The sequence below is a fragment of the Dromiciops gliroides genome, chromosome 2 (genome assembly GCF_019393635.1).
Source record: "Dromiciops gliroides isolate mDroGli1 chromosome 2, mDroGli1.pri, whole genome shotgun sequence".
NCBI lineage: Eukaryota > Metazoa > Chordata > Mammalia > Microbiotheria > Microbiotheriidae > Dromiciops > Dromiciops gliroides.
This window is the reverse complement of record NC_057862.1, coordinates 388185430-388205098: the sequence shown is the minus strand read 5'-3', so window position 1 is coordinate 388205098 and position 19669 is coordinate 388185430. Positions and strand designations below refer to the sequence as shown.

At 45.9% G+C, this 19669-nt stretch overlaps 1 protein-coding gene across 10 annotated transcripts in view; it reads right to left on the bottom strand.

Annotated features, from left to right (window-relative positions):
* Positions 1-19669, bottom strand: part of RAPGEF1 (Rap guanine nucleotide exchange factor 1) — a 202171-nt gene that overhangs the window by 10786 nt on the left and 171716 nt on the right. For all 10 annotated transcript variants that reach the window (XM_043983671.1, XM_043983675.1, XM_043983672.1 and 7 more), the window contains 11 exons: positions 18865-18976; positions 16591-16666; positions 15423-15507; positions 12056-12148; positions 9256-9441; positions 7408-7492; positions 7126-7220; positions 5967-6045; positions 5754-5855; positions 3729-3826; positions 1657-1785 (listed from right to left, as the gene is read on the bottom strand). In XM_043983671.1, the coding sequence (XP_043839606.1) occupies positions 1657-1785; positions 3729-3826; positions 5754-5855; positions 5967-6045; positions 7126-7220; positions 7408-7492; positions 9256-9441; positions 12056-12148; positions 15423-15507; positions 16591-16666; positions 18865-18976 (1140 nt within the window). The remainder of the gene's footprint in view (positions 1-1656; positions 1786-3728; positions 3827-5753; positions 5856-5966; positions 6046-7125; positions 7221-7407; positions 7493-9255; positions 9442-12055; positions 12149-15422; positions 15508-16590; positions 16667-18864; positions 18977-19669) is intronic.

The window sequence follows — 19669 nt, the reverse complement described above, 5'->3', positions numbered from 1 at the left end:
TTGGTGAACTTGGAACAGGCTGACTGTTGAGCTGGAACCAAAGAGCCATTAACAGTTCCTTGCTTACTTGGGAGGAAGTCTTCAGTGAGGTGTCCTGGGAATGTGTACTCAGATCTGTGCTGCTTTACATTTTATCAGTTACTTGGATAAAAGGTGAGATGCCATGCTTATAAAATACGTAAATGATATGAAGCAAGGAGGGTTATCTAACAAGTTGGATGAGAGGCTCAAGATCCAAAAAAGATGACAGGCTAGAATAGGCTACATTTAAGATGAAATTTAATGGAGACAAACAGAAAATCTTATGCTTGAGTTAAAAAAAATCAGCTTTGTAAGTTTAAGACTGGGGAGACATGGCTGGACAATAGTTCAAGTGAAAAAAGAAATGGGGGGCAGCTAGGTGGTGCAGTGGATAGAGCACTGGCCCTGAAGTCAGGAGAACCTGAGTTCAAATCCGACCTCAGACACTTAACACTTACTAGCTGTGTGACCCTGGGCAAGTCACTTAATCCCAATTGCCCCACCAAAAAAAAATTTTTTTTAAATTAAAAGAAATGGGGGTCTTGGGGGAACTGTAAGTTCAATCAGTCAACAGGAATGATACAGCAGCCAAGAAAGAGAAGTCAACATTAGACTATATCAAGAAAGATGTAGACACCAAAAAAACAAAGAAAGAAAGAAAGAAAGAGAGAAAGAAAGGGAGAAAGAAAGATGTAGCCTCTGGCAACAAGGAGAACATTGTGCCCCGGGACTTTGCCTTGATCAGACTACATCTGGAATGTTTGGCTCAGGTTTGGTCACCATGTTTTCTGAAAGGCTCTGGGCACTGAGAGTGTCCAGAGTGAGGCAGCCAGCATGGTGCAGGGTCTTGAACTCATATGCAGATTAGCTGAAGGAAATGGGATGTTTGGTATGAAGAAGAGAAGATAGGCAGAGGCATGATAGTTGTCTTCAAGTACTTTTAAAAACAGTCACACCAGACTTGCCCTACTTGGATCCGGGCGGAAAGAACAAAGAAGAATGGGTGGATCCTGTAGCGAGGGTAATTTAGGGACATTTTTCTAACAATTAGCTGCCCCAAAGCAGAATGGGTTGCCTTGGGAGGTAGTGGGGGGTGGCGGCATTCCCCCCAATAAACATTTTCAAGTACTGCCCGGCTGACCTCTTGTTGAGTGTCCTAGAGAGGAAGTTCTTCTTGCTCAGGTGGGGGGTGGCTTCTGAGGTTCCTCCCAGTTCTGTGACTCTCTCTCAACCCCCAATGCTCCTGACTCCAAGTATACTGCTTTTCCTACTATCTCATGTGGCCCTTTCAAAACAATACCTGCTCAAATGACCCACCTGCACTGAGTTACAAGGACCCAGTGAAGTCATATCTCTGAAAAATCATTCATAAACTGCACGATTCTCTAGGACTAGCAAGCTCGAAAAGCTCTCAGCAGCCACAGGTCATTACTGAGGAAAAGCATTGCTAAGACTAAAAAAGCTTTTCCCAAGAGGTTGGCCATCTGGTGATGATCCTTTTGGCTGCAGAAACTCATGAAATAATATCCCCCTGAGGAGGTGTGGAGGGGTTGGGCCCTGCATTGGGATGGGAGGAGCTGTCTCAGAGGACATCTTGGACTCTTGGCATGGGGGTGGGGGGCTGGCAGAACTTACGCCTGCTGGAAACATCTCATACTGTCCAGGATGTTGAACTGCTGCCAACGTTTGGAAAAATTCACTTTCCCGTCAATGTAGTCTGGGTTTCCAAGGTGAACAAAGGTGAGGTCCTGCAGAATCAGGCCCCTAGAAGGATAAATAAAGATTTCATTAATGAGAAGGGCCAATCTGATTTACAAGGTGTGCTGGGCAACCAGAGCCCTTATGGTAGATTCTTTGGGGAAGTTAGTTGCCATTGTTTTGCTTCACTGTACTTATTATAAGAGAGGGCTGGGGACAGAGGGGTGGTAGCGGTGGTGGTTCAGTGAATTAACTGGTGGATGGTGCTACACAAAAGACTTTTTTTTTTTTTTGGCAGGGCAATGGGGGTTAAGTGACTTGCCCAGGGTCACACAGCTAGTAAGTGTCAAGTGTCTGAGGCCAGATTTGAACTCAGGTCCTCCTGACCCCAGGGCCGGTGCTCTATCCACTGCGCCACCTACCTGCCCCTCATATTTTGTTTTTTTAAAAAAAGAAGTTTTGTCTAATGAAAAGCTCTGCATCAGGCAGCTCCTGCCATATTTTCATGACAACAAAAGAATAATGGATTTGTTTATATATCTATGCCTTGTATATATTCTTTGTCCATTAAATTGAGAGTTTTGTTTTCTTCACATAGTTTTCTTTGTCTAGCAGCAGCTGCTGCCCCCGCCACCCCTTTGGAGTGTGAGTCCAATTTCTGCTACCAACCAGCTGGGTGACCATGAGAAGTTCTCTTGACCTCTCTAGGTCTCAATTTCCTCTTTGTAAGATAAGGGGTTGGACCAGACACTCTTTAAGGTACTTCCCAGTTCTAAGTCCTAAAAGGTCTCTCAGAGAGGTCGAAGGCTCGTAAATGGCCCTGGTTGGTAGATGAAGGGCTTAGCTACTATTCATAACTCAGTTGTTCTTATCAAGCTCATACAGGCTTGATTACAGGGAAGTAATTAGGTCCTTTCAGTGTTAACCACTTTATGGGCTATCTGTGATTGCCTACAAATATGGGAACAATTAAGTAGAACGATTTCCCCATTTAATTGGTAAAATCACTGCCTAAAAGAATACTATATATAATTATTTCAGGTAGCTGGTGGCACAGTGGCTAGAACACTGGACTTGGAGTTAGGAAGGCCTGAGTTCAAATCCGCCTCAGACACTTAGTGACTGTGTGATCCCCGGGAAAGTCACTTAACTTCTGTTTGCCTCAGTCTCCTCAACTGTGAAACAGGGATAATAAAGGCACCAACTTCACAGGGTTGTTGTGAGGATCAAATGAGATATTTGTAAAGCATTCAGCATAGTGCCTGGCACACAGTAGGTGCTATATAAATGATTACTTCCTATTCCTTGTAAAGGGAGATAACTTTAAATAGAAACAAAATTCTGAAAACAAACAAACATTGGGCTTACCTTACTTACACACTGGACTTCCATTTACAAATATGCTCAGCTCTTTCTTTTAAGGGATGGGAAAGTTGCATGCTCTATCAATGGCAAACACTTTTATTTAACTTGTTTTAGAGAGGATACAATTGAAATTTTGTAGGTTTGTAAGATGTGTTGAAACAAGTTGCCAATAAAAAATTAAGATGAAATAACTTGGGTGGGTGGGGATTATATGAGTAATGATGACTGGATTAGTTGTCTGCACCTCTCTCCTGAGGGAGAGCTCCGTCCCTGGCACCATGGCTATCCTCTCCCTCCCTCAAGGGTCTGGATGTCTGTCTGGATCCTCATGAAGGGCAATGGGGCACTGGCCTTCAGGACGATGAGGGAAGGCACCTCTCTGTGGTACCATCTTAGCTCTAAGGAACAGTCTAGAGATCTTTAGTCATCACAGAGGGAAATTCATGAAGAGACTTGGTGATTTTAAAGTCAGCACTCAGGGTCCTTTCCATTGGAGAAAGATTCTTATTTAAAGGTTCAAATAACTCTTTTGGTCTGAAGCTGTCAGTCAGGGTTTTTATGCAGGAAGGGATGGAAATTAGTGTCTCTCCTATTCAAAGGAGGAGAAAAAATCAAGTTCTGAGTCTGAGGAAGATACTACTTACAGGTATGGGATACAGGGAGGCTCCACCTCAGAAAGAGCTGCCCGATAGGCCCGGAAGGAGGAAGAGCTGTCAATCAAAGTGCAGTACTCGGCCAGACCCTAGAGGACAACATAGGACAAAGAGACAAATATAAAAAGCAGTATGGTGCAGTGGTTGGAGCATCACCTTGCGGAGATGAGCTTGGTTACTAACCAGCTGAAAAAACTTGGACAAGACAAATGATCCCCCGAAATCTCAATTTTCTTGTCTGACAGCTAGTCAAAGTCTCTCTGGGTTTCATATCCTACATTTTCATTCTAAGAGACCCTCCAGTTCTGGTATGCTACAAGTCCAGGAACAACCCAACTGAGATCCAACATCTTTCCCAGCCAAAATCCTCTGTGTAACTGCACCCAGGCTTCTCTGTTATCAAGCAGCAAGAGTGGCTACTTAGAGCTGGATGTTCATGAAATCATGGGCCTATGGGGCAGCTAGGTGGCACAGTGGATAGAGCACTGGCCTTGGAGTCAGGAGGACCTGAGTTCAAATTCGGCCTCAGACACTTAACACTTACTAGCTGTGTGACCCTGGACAAGTCACTTAACCCTAATTGCCTCACTATTAAAAAAAGAAAAAAAGAAATTGTGGGTCTAGCCGCTGCACGGGCCAGTTGGTACTGCTTTGTTCCATGGACATGAGCAGTGCTCCTCACCCCAAGGCATCCCTGTAGCCATTGCTTTACCACTGGTCATCAGGGGCTACTGGGACAGAGAATGAGGCTAGATTAATAAATGTCTACCACCATTCTAGAAGGATATTCCATTGAGAGGTTGTTCGGGTCCTTTTTTACAACAATAGCCCATATTCATTCACCCATTCATTCCTTTAACATGTACCCATAATGGGTGGGGCACTGTGATTAGATGCTGTGAGCTGCCCTTGTGAGGTGACTTTAGCTGGGGAGATGAGACCTGTATCAATCCATCTGTTGTTATTCTGGCCCTCGTTTAATGCCCACCTGAAATGCTGTCTCCTTCAAGAAGCCTTCCCTGATCTAACATCTCTCATGTCCATCTCCTCTGACCTCCCTGAACGCTGGTTGGTGAGGGGCTGGTTTACAAGAATGTCCAGTTGGGCAGGGGTGGTGGTCTGTGTGCCTCAGGATGAAACAAGGCAACCTCACTGGTTCATTCAATCAGTCAGTATTTATTAAATGCCTACGATGTGGTAGGCATTGTGCCAAGCACCTGGGTTCACTGTTCTCCTGCCTCTCCTTTTTCTCTTAGAAATCCTAGTTTCCCCTCAAAGGTCAGCACAAAAGCACCTTCTACCTGATTCTTTTCCCTTTCAGCCTCCCAGCCCCCCCCCCCCCGGGGGTATTTACTTATGTTATCTCTAAAAGAAAACTTTTTAAGAGCCAGGCCTGTTTCTTTCTTTTGTCTTGACCGTGTCCCATAATAGTACCTGGTGCACAGGAAGCACTTAATAAATGTCTTTTACTTATTGGATTCATTGTGCAAAGAGTGATTCTGAAAATTACATGCTATCTTGTAAGCTCTTTATTATAAAGATTGGAGTTTTAGAGCTCAAAGGGACCTCAGAGATCACCTAGTCCAAACCCCTCATTGTACACACAAATTGAGGCCTGGGAAGGTGAAGAGACTTGACCATGGTTACAGGTAGTAAGTTTGTGTCTTACTTAGCAAGATGCAATCTTCTTGGGCTGGAATGTTTTAATTTTTGTCTCTGCATCCGTGGTGCCTTGCAGGTGCTTAATTAATAAATGCTTGCTGACTCAGCTCAATAAAATTCATCAATGAAGAAAATAATCAGAAATTCTCTACTTTGTCCTTCAAACATTACCAGCACTTATTAAGTACCAACTGTGTGTATTGTGCCATGCAAGGCACTGAGGGAGACTCACTGTTTTGCATCTAGGGGTTTAGGCCTTGTGTATGTAGAATAAGCCCAAGGGTGAATGATTGGCTCCTTTCTTACTCAACGATTATTAAAACTCCAGATGCAGAGGCCCTTGTCTTAGCTCACCTCTGAGGTCTGTTTCTGCCACTCCAGCCTTCGGATAGGCGCTGAGTCCAGCGCTGAAAGGATGGCCAGATAGGAGTTGAAGTTATTTAACTTCCGCAAGTGCTACAAGAGGAAAGAAGCTTTTGTTATCAGGGGGACTGTGTAGCAACAAAAAGCTTTTGTGCAGCCCAAAGGGCTGTTTTAAAGAATAACCAATGTGGGTTAGGACGTTACCTTCATGATCTTGATGAATTTCAGAAGCAGCCGTTCCCTGTCCTGGGCTTTTTCTTGCAGCATGATTATTGAACGAACCCTGTGACAATGGAGTAAAAAGAAGCCTGAGGTGACTCCTAACTTGATTTTGATTCTGGGCATCCAATCAGCAGAGATGTGACTGGCTGGCCTTCTTCCTACAAGATCACCCATCCATCCACCCACCTATCCTTTCACTCATCCGCTTACTCACCTGTTGTTGACTGAAAGGCTTACATGACATGAGGTCCCACAAACATTATGTTAAGTCCCATAAAGGGGAGAAAGAGAGAGAGAGAGAGAGGAAAGGAGGGAGGGAAGGAGGGAGGAAGGGAGGGAGAGAGGGGGAGAGAGGGGGGGAGAGAGAGAGAGAGAGAGAGAGAGAGAGAGAGAGATTGATTCTGTCCCTGTTCTTGAGAAGTTTACAAGCCATTAAAGGAGATGATTACCACAATGTCCATGGATCCCAGGTTAAGATGCACTATCTTGGAGCATTCTTTAGGATCAAAATCCTTTACTGATACAAGGACCCTCCCTGGCCTAGTTATCTTCACTCACAACAGCTCCATTCTTCAAATGAGTAAATTAATGAAGATGATGAGATGCCTTGGCAGTGGAAGGTAGTGGTTTAGAGATCTCTAGATGTCTGACTTCCTAGCCCTAGGCCAAGATCAACCCTTCTGTGAGAGGAAAGGAAGCTCTTTAGGGCTCCTGAGGTCAAAGTTAAACCTTGGGTTTCCAGGCTTGAAATGTGAATATACTCCCAAGTGCTAAGAACCTCAAAGGAAAGTCTAAAATGGAAACCTAAATGGAATCACAATCCATAGGATAGATAAGTGTTCTTCCTTTGTTTACAGAGAAGGAAGCCTAATCTATTTAGGGTGTGCCTAGTCTGGGTAGGTTGGCTTTGGTTCCCTTGGTGCTCAGAATTACATGCCTATAAGATAGTTTCATTCAGGGAATTGGAAAAAAATTCCAAAATAATGAGTTCTGTAACTTCATAATTCATTCCAAGTGTGCCCAGGTGGGCATGTGTGCAAGTTTGGCAGCAGGAGGCTCAGGGGATGAGGGTCCAGGGAAAGCAGAGAGAGAAGTAAAGGGAAAGTGCTTACAGCAGTGGAGGCCCCTCACCCTTCCTTACCAGTAGGACATGTTATTAAAGTGCTCAGTAAACTGTGTCAAGTTAGGGCTTTTCTCTTCGTTCTGCTCTTTTGCCCAAAGCAAAACTTCTGGGATCTGAAAGAAAAAAAAAATCAGATAGTTGAACACTTTGGTTTTTCCTTGTCCTCAGAGCCCTGCCCAGCCCTTCCCATATGGCTCCCAACCTGCCTCCAAAGGGATGGGAACAGTTCCAGGCTTGGTTTCAACCTTCCTCTGCCCCGTCTTCCCTCCCCCTCCCCATGACCACGCTTGGGCTCCATACCTCTATCTTATAAAAAAGCTCAGCATCTAACAGCGTCAGCTGCTCAGCAATCTCATGGCTGTGGAAGTCGTGCAGAGTCCCAGGCCTGAAAGAGATGAGGTGGGGCAAGGAGTCAGACCTGGAGTTGCAGAAGGTTGGGACAGGAAGGAACTTACAATGTTAAACTTGGATGGGCACGCAGACATGATCTAATCCAACTTGCTCATGTCAGGGATGGGGCAAATGGAGGCTCAGTGGGACAAGTGACTTGATCTTGGTTTTGTGGTTTTTTTACTTCATGGTGCCAAAGTCCCCTCTTGTCTACTGCTACATACTTCAGAAAAAGAGAAACTGGCTTCTTCTTCCCTCAAGACACAGGGTTTGATTCCAGTCTCCCCGGTCCTTTCTGACAGTCTCCACACAGCTGAAGAGAACTGACTGGGAGAGGTAACTGTGGGGAGGTGCTTACTCCAATACAGCTTAGTGTTCTGGGGGATGTGGTGGATCTCACCTACCTTCCTGATCATTGTTCATAAAGATTAATAGCAATTGGGGCAGGATCTGTGATTTTCTTGGTATAAGAAGCTTCCAGAAAAAGAAACTTCCTCTACAAATGCAGTTCATAAATATACTTTAATAGTAAATTTATTTTTGTTTTGTTTTTTGTTTGTGGTTTTTTTTTGGGGGGGGGGGCAATGAGGGTTAAGTGACTTGTCCAGGGTCATATAGCTAGTACGTGTCAAGTGTCTGAGGCCAGATTTGAACTCAGGTCCTCCTGAATCCAGGGCCAGTGCTTTATCCACTGCGCCACCTAGCTGTCCTGTAAATTTATTTAATATTCATTTTTCATAGATGAAGACACACATACATGGTGTTGCAAAAGTCTCAGTGCAGTGTTCTTAGCACTTAAAACTGCATTAAGATTTTTGGGGACAACCTGTATAGGTTTTCTTTTCTTTTTAAAAAAATTGTATTTAGAATTTTATTTTCCCAAATTACACTTAAAAACAAATTTTTGACATCAATTTTTTAAAGCTTCATGTTTCAAATTCTCTTCTCCCCCCCTCCCAAGAACTCAAACAATTCAGTATAAGTTATACATGAGTAGTCATGTAAAACATCTGCACATTAACCAGGTTGTGAAAGAAAACAGACAAAAACAAAACTTCAGATAAAGGAACTAATAAAAAAATTATGCTCCAATCTGTATTCACATACCATCAGTTCTTTCTCTGTAGATGGACTGTCTTGTACAGGTTTTCTTTGGAAGAGAACTCATTGTAGGGGTGCTGATATAATCTAGTAACAACTATACTAACAGGGAACATGGTGTAGTGGATAGAGGTCTAGCTTTGGAGGGAGTCAGAAAGTTCTGGGTTGAAGCCCTGCCTCTCACACAGACCAGTCTGTGACCCTGAGCAAGGGACTTAGTCCCTCTTTCAGGGACAGTAATTACACACCCAAACTCCCCAAGCAGTAGTATGTTCTAGGACAGGCAGTGTGGCAAACACTTCAAAGGGAACCTTGCTGTTGGCTCTCTGAAACACTTGTCTCAGAATGCAGGACCTGGTTGGGAGGGGGTGGTGGGTAGGGAAAGGTAGCTAGAAAAGCAGTGACGGATGGGTCACAGTTTTAGAGCAGGAAGGAATCTCAGAGGCCAGCATGTTCATCTCTCTTATAACTGAGTAAAGAGAAGGACAGTGAAATGAAGAGACTAGCACAAGGTCACGCAGGTGAGAAGTGACCAAGCCAGGATCAGAACTTGGGTCTTCTGACTCCTAGTCCAGTGTACTGGGCTATCTCTTCCCTGGCTCGTGCACCAGTGACCCGGGTCCAGCTGGGGAGGGTTGGCACAGGGGTTGGTCTCACCTGGCGGCCACTCCTCGAGCAGCCAGGGGCTGGTCAGAGTTGGCACACTTCAGCATCTTCTTCTGGTTCACTTTGTCCAATATGTTCTTCCGGAGGACTCGGGCAAGGCTCAGCTCCCCACTGCACACTAATCGAAACACTAGCTCCATCAAGAGCTTCAGAATCTCTTCAGTCAATTCCACCAGGCTGAAGTGGGATAAAGGTCAGACCCACATTACCCAGAGGAAGCAAGGCCAGAGTCACTTGTGACCTACAGGCATCTTTCTCCAAGAATTGGCCAAGATGGGGCCCAAGGCTGGAGAAATAGCTAAAGTCATTGGGGGCATCCACAACCATGGAGATATTAAGAGAAACAGACCCTGAGGAGCACAGAGTTCTGTGAGAGGGGCTCACCTAGAAATCAGAGGTGGGGCAATGTTTGCAGATTTCAAAGGCAGAAGAACCATTCATTGGTGTGGGCTCTGGATCTGGAGCTGGGGAGGACTTGTGAGGTCATGGAGTCCAGCATCCTTTTTTTTTTTTTTTTTACAGATGAGGTCTCATTCAATGTACCCGAGGTCACATGGCTAGTAATCCAGCAGTACTGGAATGTCTTAGGGTGGGGGTGGGGGGTTCCCCTCTCCTTCCCTTTACTGCTTCTGGCTTTCAATTACATTTTAAGTAGTTGTTGGTGGCTATTGAGGTCAATTCAATTTAAGGAACATTTATTAAACACTCACAAGTGTACAAGGCCCTATGGGTACAAAGATAAAAAGAGCCCCATTACAGACCTCACAAGCTGAGGGAAGGGATAAGTGAAACATACAGGGGATACAAGGCAGAATGTGTCACTACAATGGACAGCTCCCAGACAGGGCTCAGAGACATCTGAAGAGACAGAAATCACTTCAGCTCAGGGAGGGGTAGAGAGTTCAGGGATGGCTTCAGGGAGGAGGTGACATCCGAGTTGGTCCTTGATTAGAGGGAGGTGGAGAGAGAAGAGGAGAGACCTTTCAAAGCACAGGAGCAAGGGGGTGGGACAGTGTGAGTAAAGGTACAAAGGAGATATAGCACCGTGCCTTGTACATAGTAAATTTTTAATATATTCTCATTCATTTATTCTAAGGAGAAGGGAAAGAGTATAAAAAGTAAATAATCCAGTTTGGTTTAATGACAGGCTATGTGAAGGGGAGCAGTAGTAGATAAAGTGAGAAAAGCATGTTGTAGACAGACCATTGGGGGTCTTGAATGTCAGAAGCATATGCTTTAATTGGAAGGCAATGGGAAACCACTGAAGGCTTCTGAGGAGATGAGAGATGAAATCAGAGTTGTTAGGGAGATTACGTGGGCATTGGTGAGGATGATGAACGGCAGAGGGGAGGAACTTGAGGCAGGAAGCTCAACGTCATCTCTTCGGAGAACACAGGAGTTTCTGGGTTGCCAAGGTTGGCTCAGGGCATCTTGGACCATCTTTACCCTTGGGCACCTAGTGTTACTTCAGCAACATACCTCACTTTTGTTTTTTATCACTGAGAAAGTTACAGGGCAATGTACCTAGCTAAGAGAATCTGCCCCACACAAGATCACGCCCCAGAACTCTGCATCCTCATCCCACAGCTCAGAGGGAGGTACCTTGGCTCTTCCTATAGTCTCTCTTTTGGTGATTAAGTTATATCCTCTATGCAAATAACTCCTGGATCTGTACCTTTAATCCTGATCTTTCCCTAGACCTCTGATCCCATATATATAACCTTTGGCTGGCTATCTCCATCTGTTCTGGCCTCCTGGCAACTCAAACTCAACATGTCCAAAACCAGACGAATCGACGTCCCTCTGAAATCTGTCTCTCCATCTACACTCTCTCCTTCTGTGGGTGGGAGGGGCCTCTTGGTCACCAAGACACATAAGCCCACAGTCAATTTGGAATCTCTCCTTATCTCATATAAACTGTCAGTTGCTAGATTTTATCAACTCAACCTTTGAAGCATTTCTAGCTTCTTTCAACTCTCGTTGAAATTAATTCTTTTTTTCAGGCTCTCACCCCTCCTTGTCTAGAAGACTAGAGTAGCTTCCTAAGGAGATATGTTGCTTCTTGGCTTCCCTTAACCTTCCTCCCCAGCCAACTCAGAGTGATCTCTTCCGTCCCAAGATTCCCATCATACTTTGCCTAGCTACTCTTTGCCCTCATCACATTCTGCCTTGTAGCATAATTGTCTGGTTCATGGTTTTTCCATCAGGAAACTGAATTCCTTGAGAGACAGGTGTTTGTTGCAGATGTCTTTGTATCTCCAGGACTTATACAGTGCCTTACACAGTTAGGTGCTTAATAAGTAAGTGTCTGTTAAATTGAAGGAATGAGTTCCTTCCCCAAACTGATAAGTCTCATTACTTTGGCTGAGGGAGGTCTGCTTGATACTGTCTCACAGAAAAGGTTTTAGATAGGCTAAATTATCATATGTGTATCTTTAAAGGATACAATGTAGCCTACTGGGTTTGGCACTATATGAACACGGTAAAGATATGGGCCGTCTCCAATTAGCTTCTATCCCTAGCAGACGGGTATATGGACAAAAGGAAAAATGAGAGGAAAAAACCATCAAAAGCCATCACAGCTTGCATGTCCTAGTAATGAGACTCTACAGTCCTGGAAGCCTAGGACTAAGACTAGGAAACCGAGATATGGAGGGAAGGGGCAGAGAAGCGGGCAGGCAGACCCTCCCAGCAGAGGAAATGTCTCAGAATACCAAATTCTAAAGAACCAGTCCCTGGCTTGTACATAGCCCTGCACCCTGCGGAAAACAAGGGGAACAAGAGTGCTTACCACAGCTCATCTACTACCCGCACCAGCACGAAGAAAGTATTCTTGCTGACTCTCTTCTTAAACGTGTCAGGGAAGGGGCAGAATTTCTCATATGTGGAGCACGTTAAGGAAGTTAACTCCAGTTTTGACACAGCTAGTGGGAAGAGGAGTTGAAACCTCTCAGGCCTCAGGGAGCCAATCTGGCTGGGCTGGCTGTCAGCCGGGTCAGTTCAGTTTTTGGTGGGATGAATTTCTGGAAAGGACAGAGGGCAGGGAGGTCAACCCAGCCGGCCAGGGTCTAAGTGTCTGATTCTGCCGTGAGGAACACGAGGGATGGAGAGAAGGATCAAAGAAATCTTGGAAACCCTTGGGAGGAATGGGCAGTGCATGGCATGTGAGTGCCTTGATAAGGGCTACTAACCATGGACTCTTAGGATTAGAAGGGACTCCGAATCCAATCTCCTACCCTGTGCAGGATCATGTTCTCTATTTCCTGAGAAGGGAAGCTCACTGTCTCACAAGGCAGCCGCGTGCATTGTTGCACAGGTAGATGCCAGCTGTTCTCTAGGGCAGGGAGGGCCACCCCAGTGTCACGCCCTGGACCTGGAGTGGGACGACCTGGGTTGGAATGTTCTGGCTTGGCTGCGTGCTACCTGCGTGATTTCAGGCAGGTCAGTCTGGGTCTCAGTTTCCTCAATTGTAAAATGAGAATGGCAGCCTAGATAGCTTTTCAGGTCGTTTCTACCTTCAGGTGCAGGATATATGGTGATTCTATGAGCTCTGGCTCTCTGTGATTCCCCCTCACACACTGCTCACCATTTGGCTTTCAGGAGCTACACGGCATGTCTGCTTCCCCTCCCATGGGAGGGTCCTTCAGAGAGTTAGAGATGCTGCTCTCCAAACACCCAAGGGTTCCCCTTAAGGCATCTCTTCTCCAGGCCACACATCCTTGGCTCCCTTCTTCTGGGAAGCATTGTTTTCAGACCATCCCGGTCCCCTCCATGTCCCTTTTAAGAGGGTATATCCAGAAGTGCACATAAGACTCCAGGTCAGGTAGGGGCTCTTAACCAAGGTTCTGTGAACTTGTTTTAAAATTATTCTTATAACTCTATTTTAACAAAATTGCTTTCCTTTGTCATCCTACGTGTTTTACTTTGTGTATTTAAGAACATCATCCTGAGAAAGGGTCCATAGGCTTCACCAGACTTGTCAGCGGGGTCCAGGACCCACAAAAGATGAAACAGCTGTGCTCTAGCATAGGAGACGAGGCATAATGGACAGAGTGCTAGGCTTGTCACCAAGCCCGGGATTCAAATCCCGGTTGTATAGATTGCTACCTGTGTGACTAAGCCACTTTGGCTCTCTGATCCTCAGTTTCCTCATCCGTAAAATGAAGCTTGGACCAGAAGACCTCTAAGGCTCCTACTAGCTCTAACACCATGATCCGAGGATGCCTCACTCTTGTAGACCTCAGTGAGACCATTGCCTCTTCTTTAGCAGCTGCTATCACCCAGCTGGCTCACACTGAGTTTTAGGCCAAATAAAATGACCGGTCTTTTTGATTCACATCAGTGGTCGGCAAGCTGGGTTTCACCCAGAAGATTGTTTTTGGGACTGAAATTTACAAGACTTGAAGAAGGGCCAGCAGGGGAAGGCTGCTACCCAGACAAGGTGTTGCAGAGAAGAGGTGGGTGGAGATACCAAAGTAGAGAAGCAGCAGGGCCACAGGATGGACAAGGGGTATGGTGGTTACTGGAAGTGGGATTCTCTCCTTGTGTTGAAATAGTAACTGCATCTGTCCAGCAGATGGAAGTGTTGAGCTACAAGTCTGGAAGGTCTAACAAGGCAGCCAGCATAGCTTCCTTGGGAAGCTTTTTTCAGGGAAAAGGCAACCTGGGCAGACTTGGAATCCAGGAAGAGAGGAGGGAGAGGGCTGCGGGCTTTGGTGGGGCCAGCCCAGCAAGCAGGGCCTTCTGTGAGCCTCACCGAAGTGAGTGGTTGTGTCAGAGGGGAGAAAATGGTCCTTATAATTCCTTTCTCAGCCTGAGCTAAAGTGTGCCTCTCTCTTTCATTCACCCACTGTTGCTAGTTCTTCCCTCTGAGGCCAAGCAGGACAAGCATGCCTCTTCCATAGTGCAGTGCTTCAAATAACTGAAGAGAGCCATCATGTTTGATGCTAAGCCTTTTCTCCTGCAGCCTATATATTCCCAACTTCTGCAGCCAAACCTCGTAAGAGGTCTTTCAAGTCCTTTCCCATCCTGGCCAGTCAGTGAATCTAACTATTCTTTTTTCTTAAATTTTTTTTTCTCTAACTACTCTTATGATACCAATTCATTTCTATAGGGCTTTGAGGTTTACAAAGAGCTTGCTTCAGAACAACTTCAAAATATCTGTTACCCAGGGTCTCAGTCAGTAAGTTATCAGGACCAAGGCATGTACACAGTTTGACTAGGTTTTGTAGACCATGGGTTGGTCTGAAAGGACCACCCAGTACCAGGCCAATACTTTTAAGTCTTGGGAGGGGAGTGGGTGTGGACATGTGTGTGGGGGATGGGAGGAGCCCTGTGTTCACACAATTACCAGATTATCTAGAAATGATGACTATCAATTAGTAAGTTTGAACCACTTCCTGTCTCCTCATGAAACATCACTTCTGACTGCCCAAAGTTGAGGGGATAGAGAAGAGATATGGTGATCAATGTTCTCTGACCCCTCCACTCCCTATATCGGCATCTCCTAACATTTTTAGGATGAGAACTCTGCTGTGCACCTGAGCTCAGGACTGAGCAACCTTGGAAGGATGAAGATGCTTAAAAATGCCAAGATGATGGTCAGTCTGGGTGAGTATTTACAAAATCTCAGAGCTGGAGGAGACTTGGGAGGTCAAGCTTAATCCCACCTGAACTGGAATTCCCTCTAATATCCCTGATGAGCAATAATCCAGGCTTTCCCTGAAGATTCAGCACCCCACCTACCATTCCACCATGCTGCCTTTCCAAGTTAAATCCCCTCTCCATATTTCCTTCTGCAAACACCTGAGGCTAATCATCACGTGTCCTTCCCAAAGTCTTCTCTTCCCAAGGTTAAAGGTCCTTCCAGCCACTCCTTGTACTGCGTGTTTCTCAGGACCCTTCCTTCCAGTCATGGTGCTCTTTCTCTCAGATATGCCTCAGGCCCTGTGGTCTAAGCTCCGTGGGGCTTGGCCGAAGTCTGGATTCCCCAAGACAGACCATGTTGAAATCTTCCCTTAGTCACGACTCCCCTGGCTAAAAGAACCCCTCCTTCTCAGCCCCCTCAGAGCTTTTCAACTCAGTCGCCCCCATACTTGGGAAGCGGTGGGGGGAGGGGAACGACTTGAACATTACCGACTGCATTACATAAAGGATATCTATACTGTAGCTTCTTAATGAGCTCCTCGGGAGTGATAAACGTCCTGTAGGTTGTCAAAAAAGCTTCACAGTACAAAACCAAATCTACAAAGGAGGGGAAAAAGTGATCATTCACCAGACCTTGACATGATAACACCCTCCTGTCCTCGCTCTGAACCCCCATACCTCCAACAAAATAAAAAGACCCCCAAACCCTCCTCCCTCCATCCCCATCACCTTGCACAGAAGATGGACATAGTTTGGTAGTGCTAAGCCCTGGGTGCCAGGTCTGGCTTTGCCACTGGCTCACTGTGTGACCTTAGGGAAATCGCTTAACCATTCTGGGCCCTAGTTTCCTCCTCCATGGGCCATGGCTTCACATCTAGTGTTCTGTCAGTGGGGCTTTTTCTTCTACCCACAGAGGCACTTTCCCCACATCCTCCTGTGAGAACAGTGCTTGTGTGAACACGAGAGGATCAAGCATTTTGTTCATGGGCCTGACAGCTCATTCTACCCTGCAAGAACAAAAGTTCCTGGAGGGCAGGGACGAGTCATCTTGTCTTTGTTTCTTTAGCATGAAGATGGCTCTGGCACACAGCAGGTCATCCTAAGTGCTTGTGGACTGAGTCATCCTCTGGTCCAGTTTCCTCATTTTATAGACAAGGACAGGGACGCCCAGAGGTTAAGGGACTCATCCATCTGCTCTCTTCTACCAGAGTGGACAATGAACTCATTGCCAACAATCTCCTAGAAATGCACATGAACGAAGTCCTCACAGCTTGAGGCTGGATTAATAGAGTGAGATGAAGTACAGGGTCCATGATGAGAAGTGTGCACCACCACAATGGCCCATTGTCCCTCTCTTACACAGATAATGCTGATGACCCGATGCCAATGGGACATGCCATTCTGCATTGTTCTTCTAGTGCTGGGGATGAATTTTCTGATGCCTAGATACTCATTTGCCTGAATTTCCCCTGTGATCAATGGCATATGACCTCAAAACAACTAGCTCCTGCCTGGGGTGGGGGCAGGCCAAGCTCATGAAATGGAGCAATGCTACAAGGCTAGACAGAGAGGGGCAGAGCCAAGACCCTGGATTCTTTAGCATCATGTTCTTGCCACATGGGCATAGGCCAGGGCTAAGCAGTATTGTAGAGTCACTTCATAACAGTGAAGTTCACTAACCTTTCCTGTCGGTCTCAGTTGCATGGACCAACAATATGTCCCCAGATCCCCCACGGACATCTGGTCCATCATCACCCTGCAATAAAAACAGAAATGGGTAACATGGGTAAGAGGGGAAGATTCCAAGTCTCTTTTCTGCTTCAGTCTCACATATAAGGGCTCAGGGCTGTGAATACAAAGAACACGGGATGGTTAGGGCCGCCATAATTGAAAAATCAATGAACAAAAAAGCCATAATATAACCAACCCAATGGAGGTCCTAGCTCAGTGGCCAGGAGTGGAAAACAAGGACTCTAGCTAGGGGTCATAGACATGAGCTCATCTTTATCTGCTGATGTGGAGGAACTTGGGGTTCTTAAGCATATTCAGGTCAGAGGAAACAGAGCCACCCAACAATGGGCCAATTCCCATTTCATCTCCATGTCTTATCAGTACGCTCTGAATTCAAGTAGAATTCAAGCAGCAGGTAAGATTGAAGGGTTTTAACAGATAGTCTGAAAAGTAGAGAGAAGGGGAATGGCTGAGGCTGGGCATCAGCTTCTCACATGAGGTTCAGGTTCACTCCATCCTTTCTTTCTTTCTTTTTTTTTTTTCTTCACCCCATCCTTTCAAGCAATGAAGTCACAGATACTCCCAGTATGGGCTCTTTGCTCAGGCCTTTCCCCAAGCCGGATCTGTTTGCTGGTGTTTTGCTGATCACTACTTGGAAACAACAGCATATCCACAAGGCCTTTTACTAGAGGACTACAAAGAACCTTATGCTTTGTTCAGTTGCAACTCAAACAATCCCATAAGATATGGGAGAGTCAGTCTAGCTTTCCTCATTTGGGTGAAGGGCACAAAAGAAAAAAACAACACTTGAGTCACAGGGCTGATGTCAGGACCACACATGGAACCAAGGGTCTTACAGCATGGGCTCTAACCACCAAACACTTGTGCATTGTGTCTTCCTGGAGTCAAATCAAGATCAAATATCGCCCCACTCCTCTCGATGTTTAGGGCAAACACTCCTGAGCAGTACCTGAGATCTGCAGGCACTTATGCTTTCCCTCTGTCCAGAGTGCTAGAAGCACCTCGTATTTCTAGCTGCGGGGTGAATGGGCCCATAATAGGACTTTTCAGGTGAAATTCTGGCAAGGGTCATGAAATAGCACTTAGGGGATTATTAATGGCTTAGCCCTCTCTTCAGTGGATCCCAGCTGTCAAAATGAGCCTCCTGTAAGTGCTGGCCACTGATAGATTGCTGCCCTTCCATACTCCTTGACATGCTGAAAGCTTCTCAGGATGAATGCATTACTCTATGGGCCCTGAATCAGGGAAAGCCATTCTGGTACATCAGCATACCAAGGAGGACATCCATCTGCCTGCCTGCCTCGGCCCCGGCCTAGAAGCAGCACTGGCTCCTCAAGGGTCACCAGGCTACACTGTAAAGCGATCTGAATCTCTGAAGCCACTCTGTGTGGCTCAGTATCAGGGTGGAACTATCCTACTATCCTATTTAATAAATAATGATTATCAGGACTGGGAACAGACGTGACCTCACTGGCTTAAGAAACTCATTCTAACCAATGCAGGTCGACCCCTTCACTGCGACTTAGCTTTGGCGAGTCTCCAAGAGCATTGAGGGGGCAGATGACTTTCCTGGTCACTCAGTACATGGCAGAGGCAGTATTGGATTCAAGTCGTTCCCCCCCCCCCCCCCCCCGACTTCAAGTTTGGTTCTCTACTGATTGAAAATGGACCCTTCAAAGTTTGCAAAGCACTTTTTACCTTTTTTATCTCAGTGGTGTCACATGTCTGTTCCCTGAAGTGGGTGGGCACCACAGGGAGGATTAGTTCCATTTTGCACTTGAGGAAACTGAGACTCAGAGAGATGAAGTGATTTTGTTTGGATGTGAAGCCAGATCTTCCCGGCAGTAAGCCCAGTATGTTATCTACCCTGCTGTGCTGTTTCAACAAAAGGGCAAGAGATGGAGGAAACCTGCAGTGACAGTGGTTGGTTGGGCGGGTTTGTGTCACGTTTGTGTCTACCGGCCTGAAGATGCAGAGAAGCCTTCTCAATGCTGTACAAAGCAGGGCAGTGACTGCCATTTTCACCAGCTGGTGGGAATCTCACAACCTCTGGTAGCGTGGGCTAGCCTGAGTCACCTGGTCTTTGCTATTTAAGTTCCTGGGAGGTTGGAAACCACCCAAAGCCCACTTCCCCCCTTGCTCCAGCTGTGTACAATTCTCTGAAACTAGGGGTTTTTATATGGAACAGTCGAAATCACCCACCTCTTGTTTTAACGTTAACCTGGCCATGATTTCATTGTGGTCAATCAGAGAGAGCTCATCCACTTCCTCCTCCGACTGGGTCGATTCCAAACCGTCTGGAGACTTTAGCTGTCTGGAAGAGGAAGGGTGATGGTCAAGGCTCTTAGAGATTCAAGAATGGACAGGGCAAGGAAGGGATAAGTGGGTCCTGGTGATGGTCAAGGCTCTCCTGGCTTTACTAATAAGCCCTAATTGGTCAAGGGACTTATCACAGAATCAATTCACCAACAAGGACTTATTAAGCTCTGACTACATGGCACATGTGAACACAAGCACAACAGAAAAAACAACCCATGTTGTCCAGAAGCTTACATTCGAATGGGGAAGACATGTTCTTATATATGCAGCATAGAGAGAGTGGGAACTGGGAGTTAGCACATTTTCTTTTTTTTTTTTTTTGGTGAGGCAATTGGGGTTAAGTGACTTGCCTAGGGCAACACAACTAGTAAGTGTTAAGTGTTTGAGGCCAGATTTGAACTCAGGTCCTCCTGACTCCAGGGTCAGTGCTCTATCCACTGCACCACCTTGCTGCCTCCGAGTTAGCACATTTTCACTCAAGCTAGTTCTGTTTCTGCCACTGATCGGCTGTGAGAGTTGGACAAAATGCTTCCCTTCTCTGGGACTTAAGTTTCTTCATCTGTAAACGAGGGAGTCCAGCTAGATTATCTCTCTGCAATATCTCCTATTTCTTTATTTTTTTTTTTAAGTGAGGCAATTGGGGTTAAGTGACTTGCCCAGGGTCACACAGCTAGTAAGTGTTAAGTGT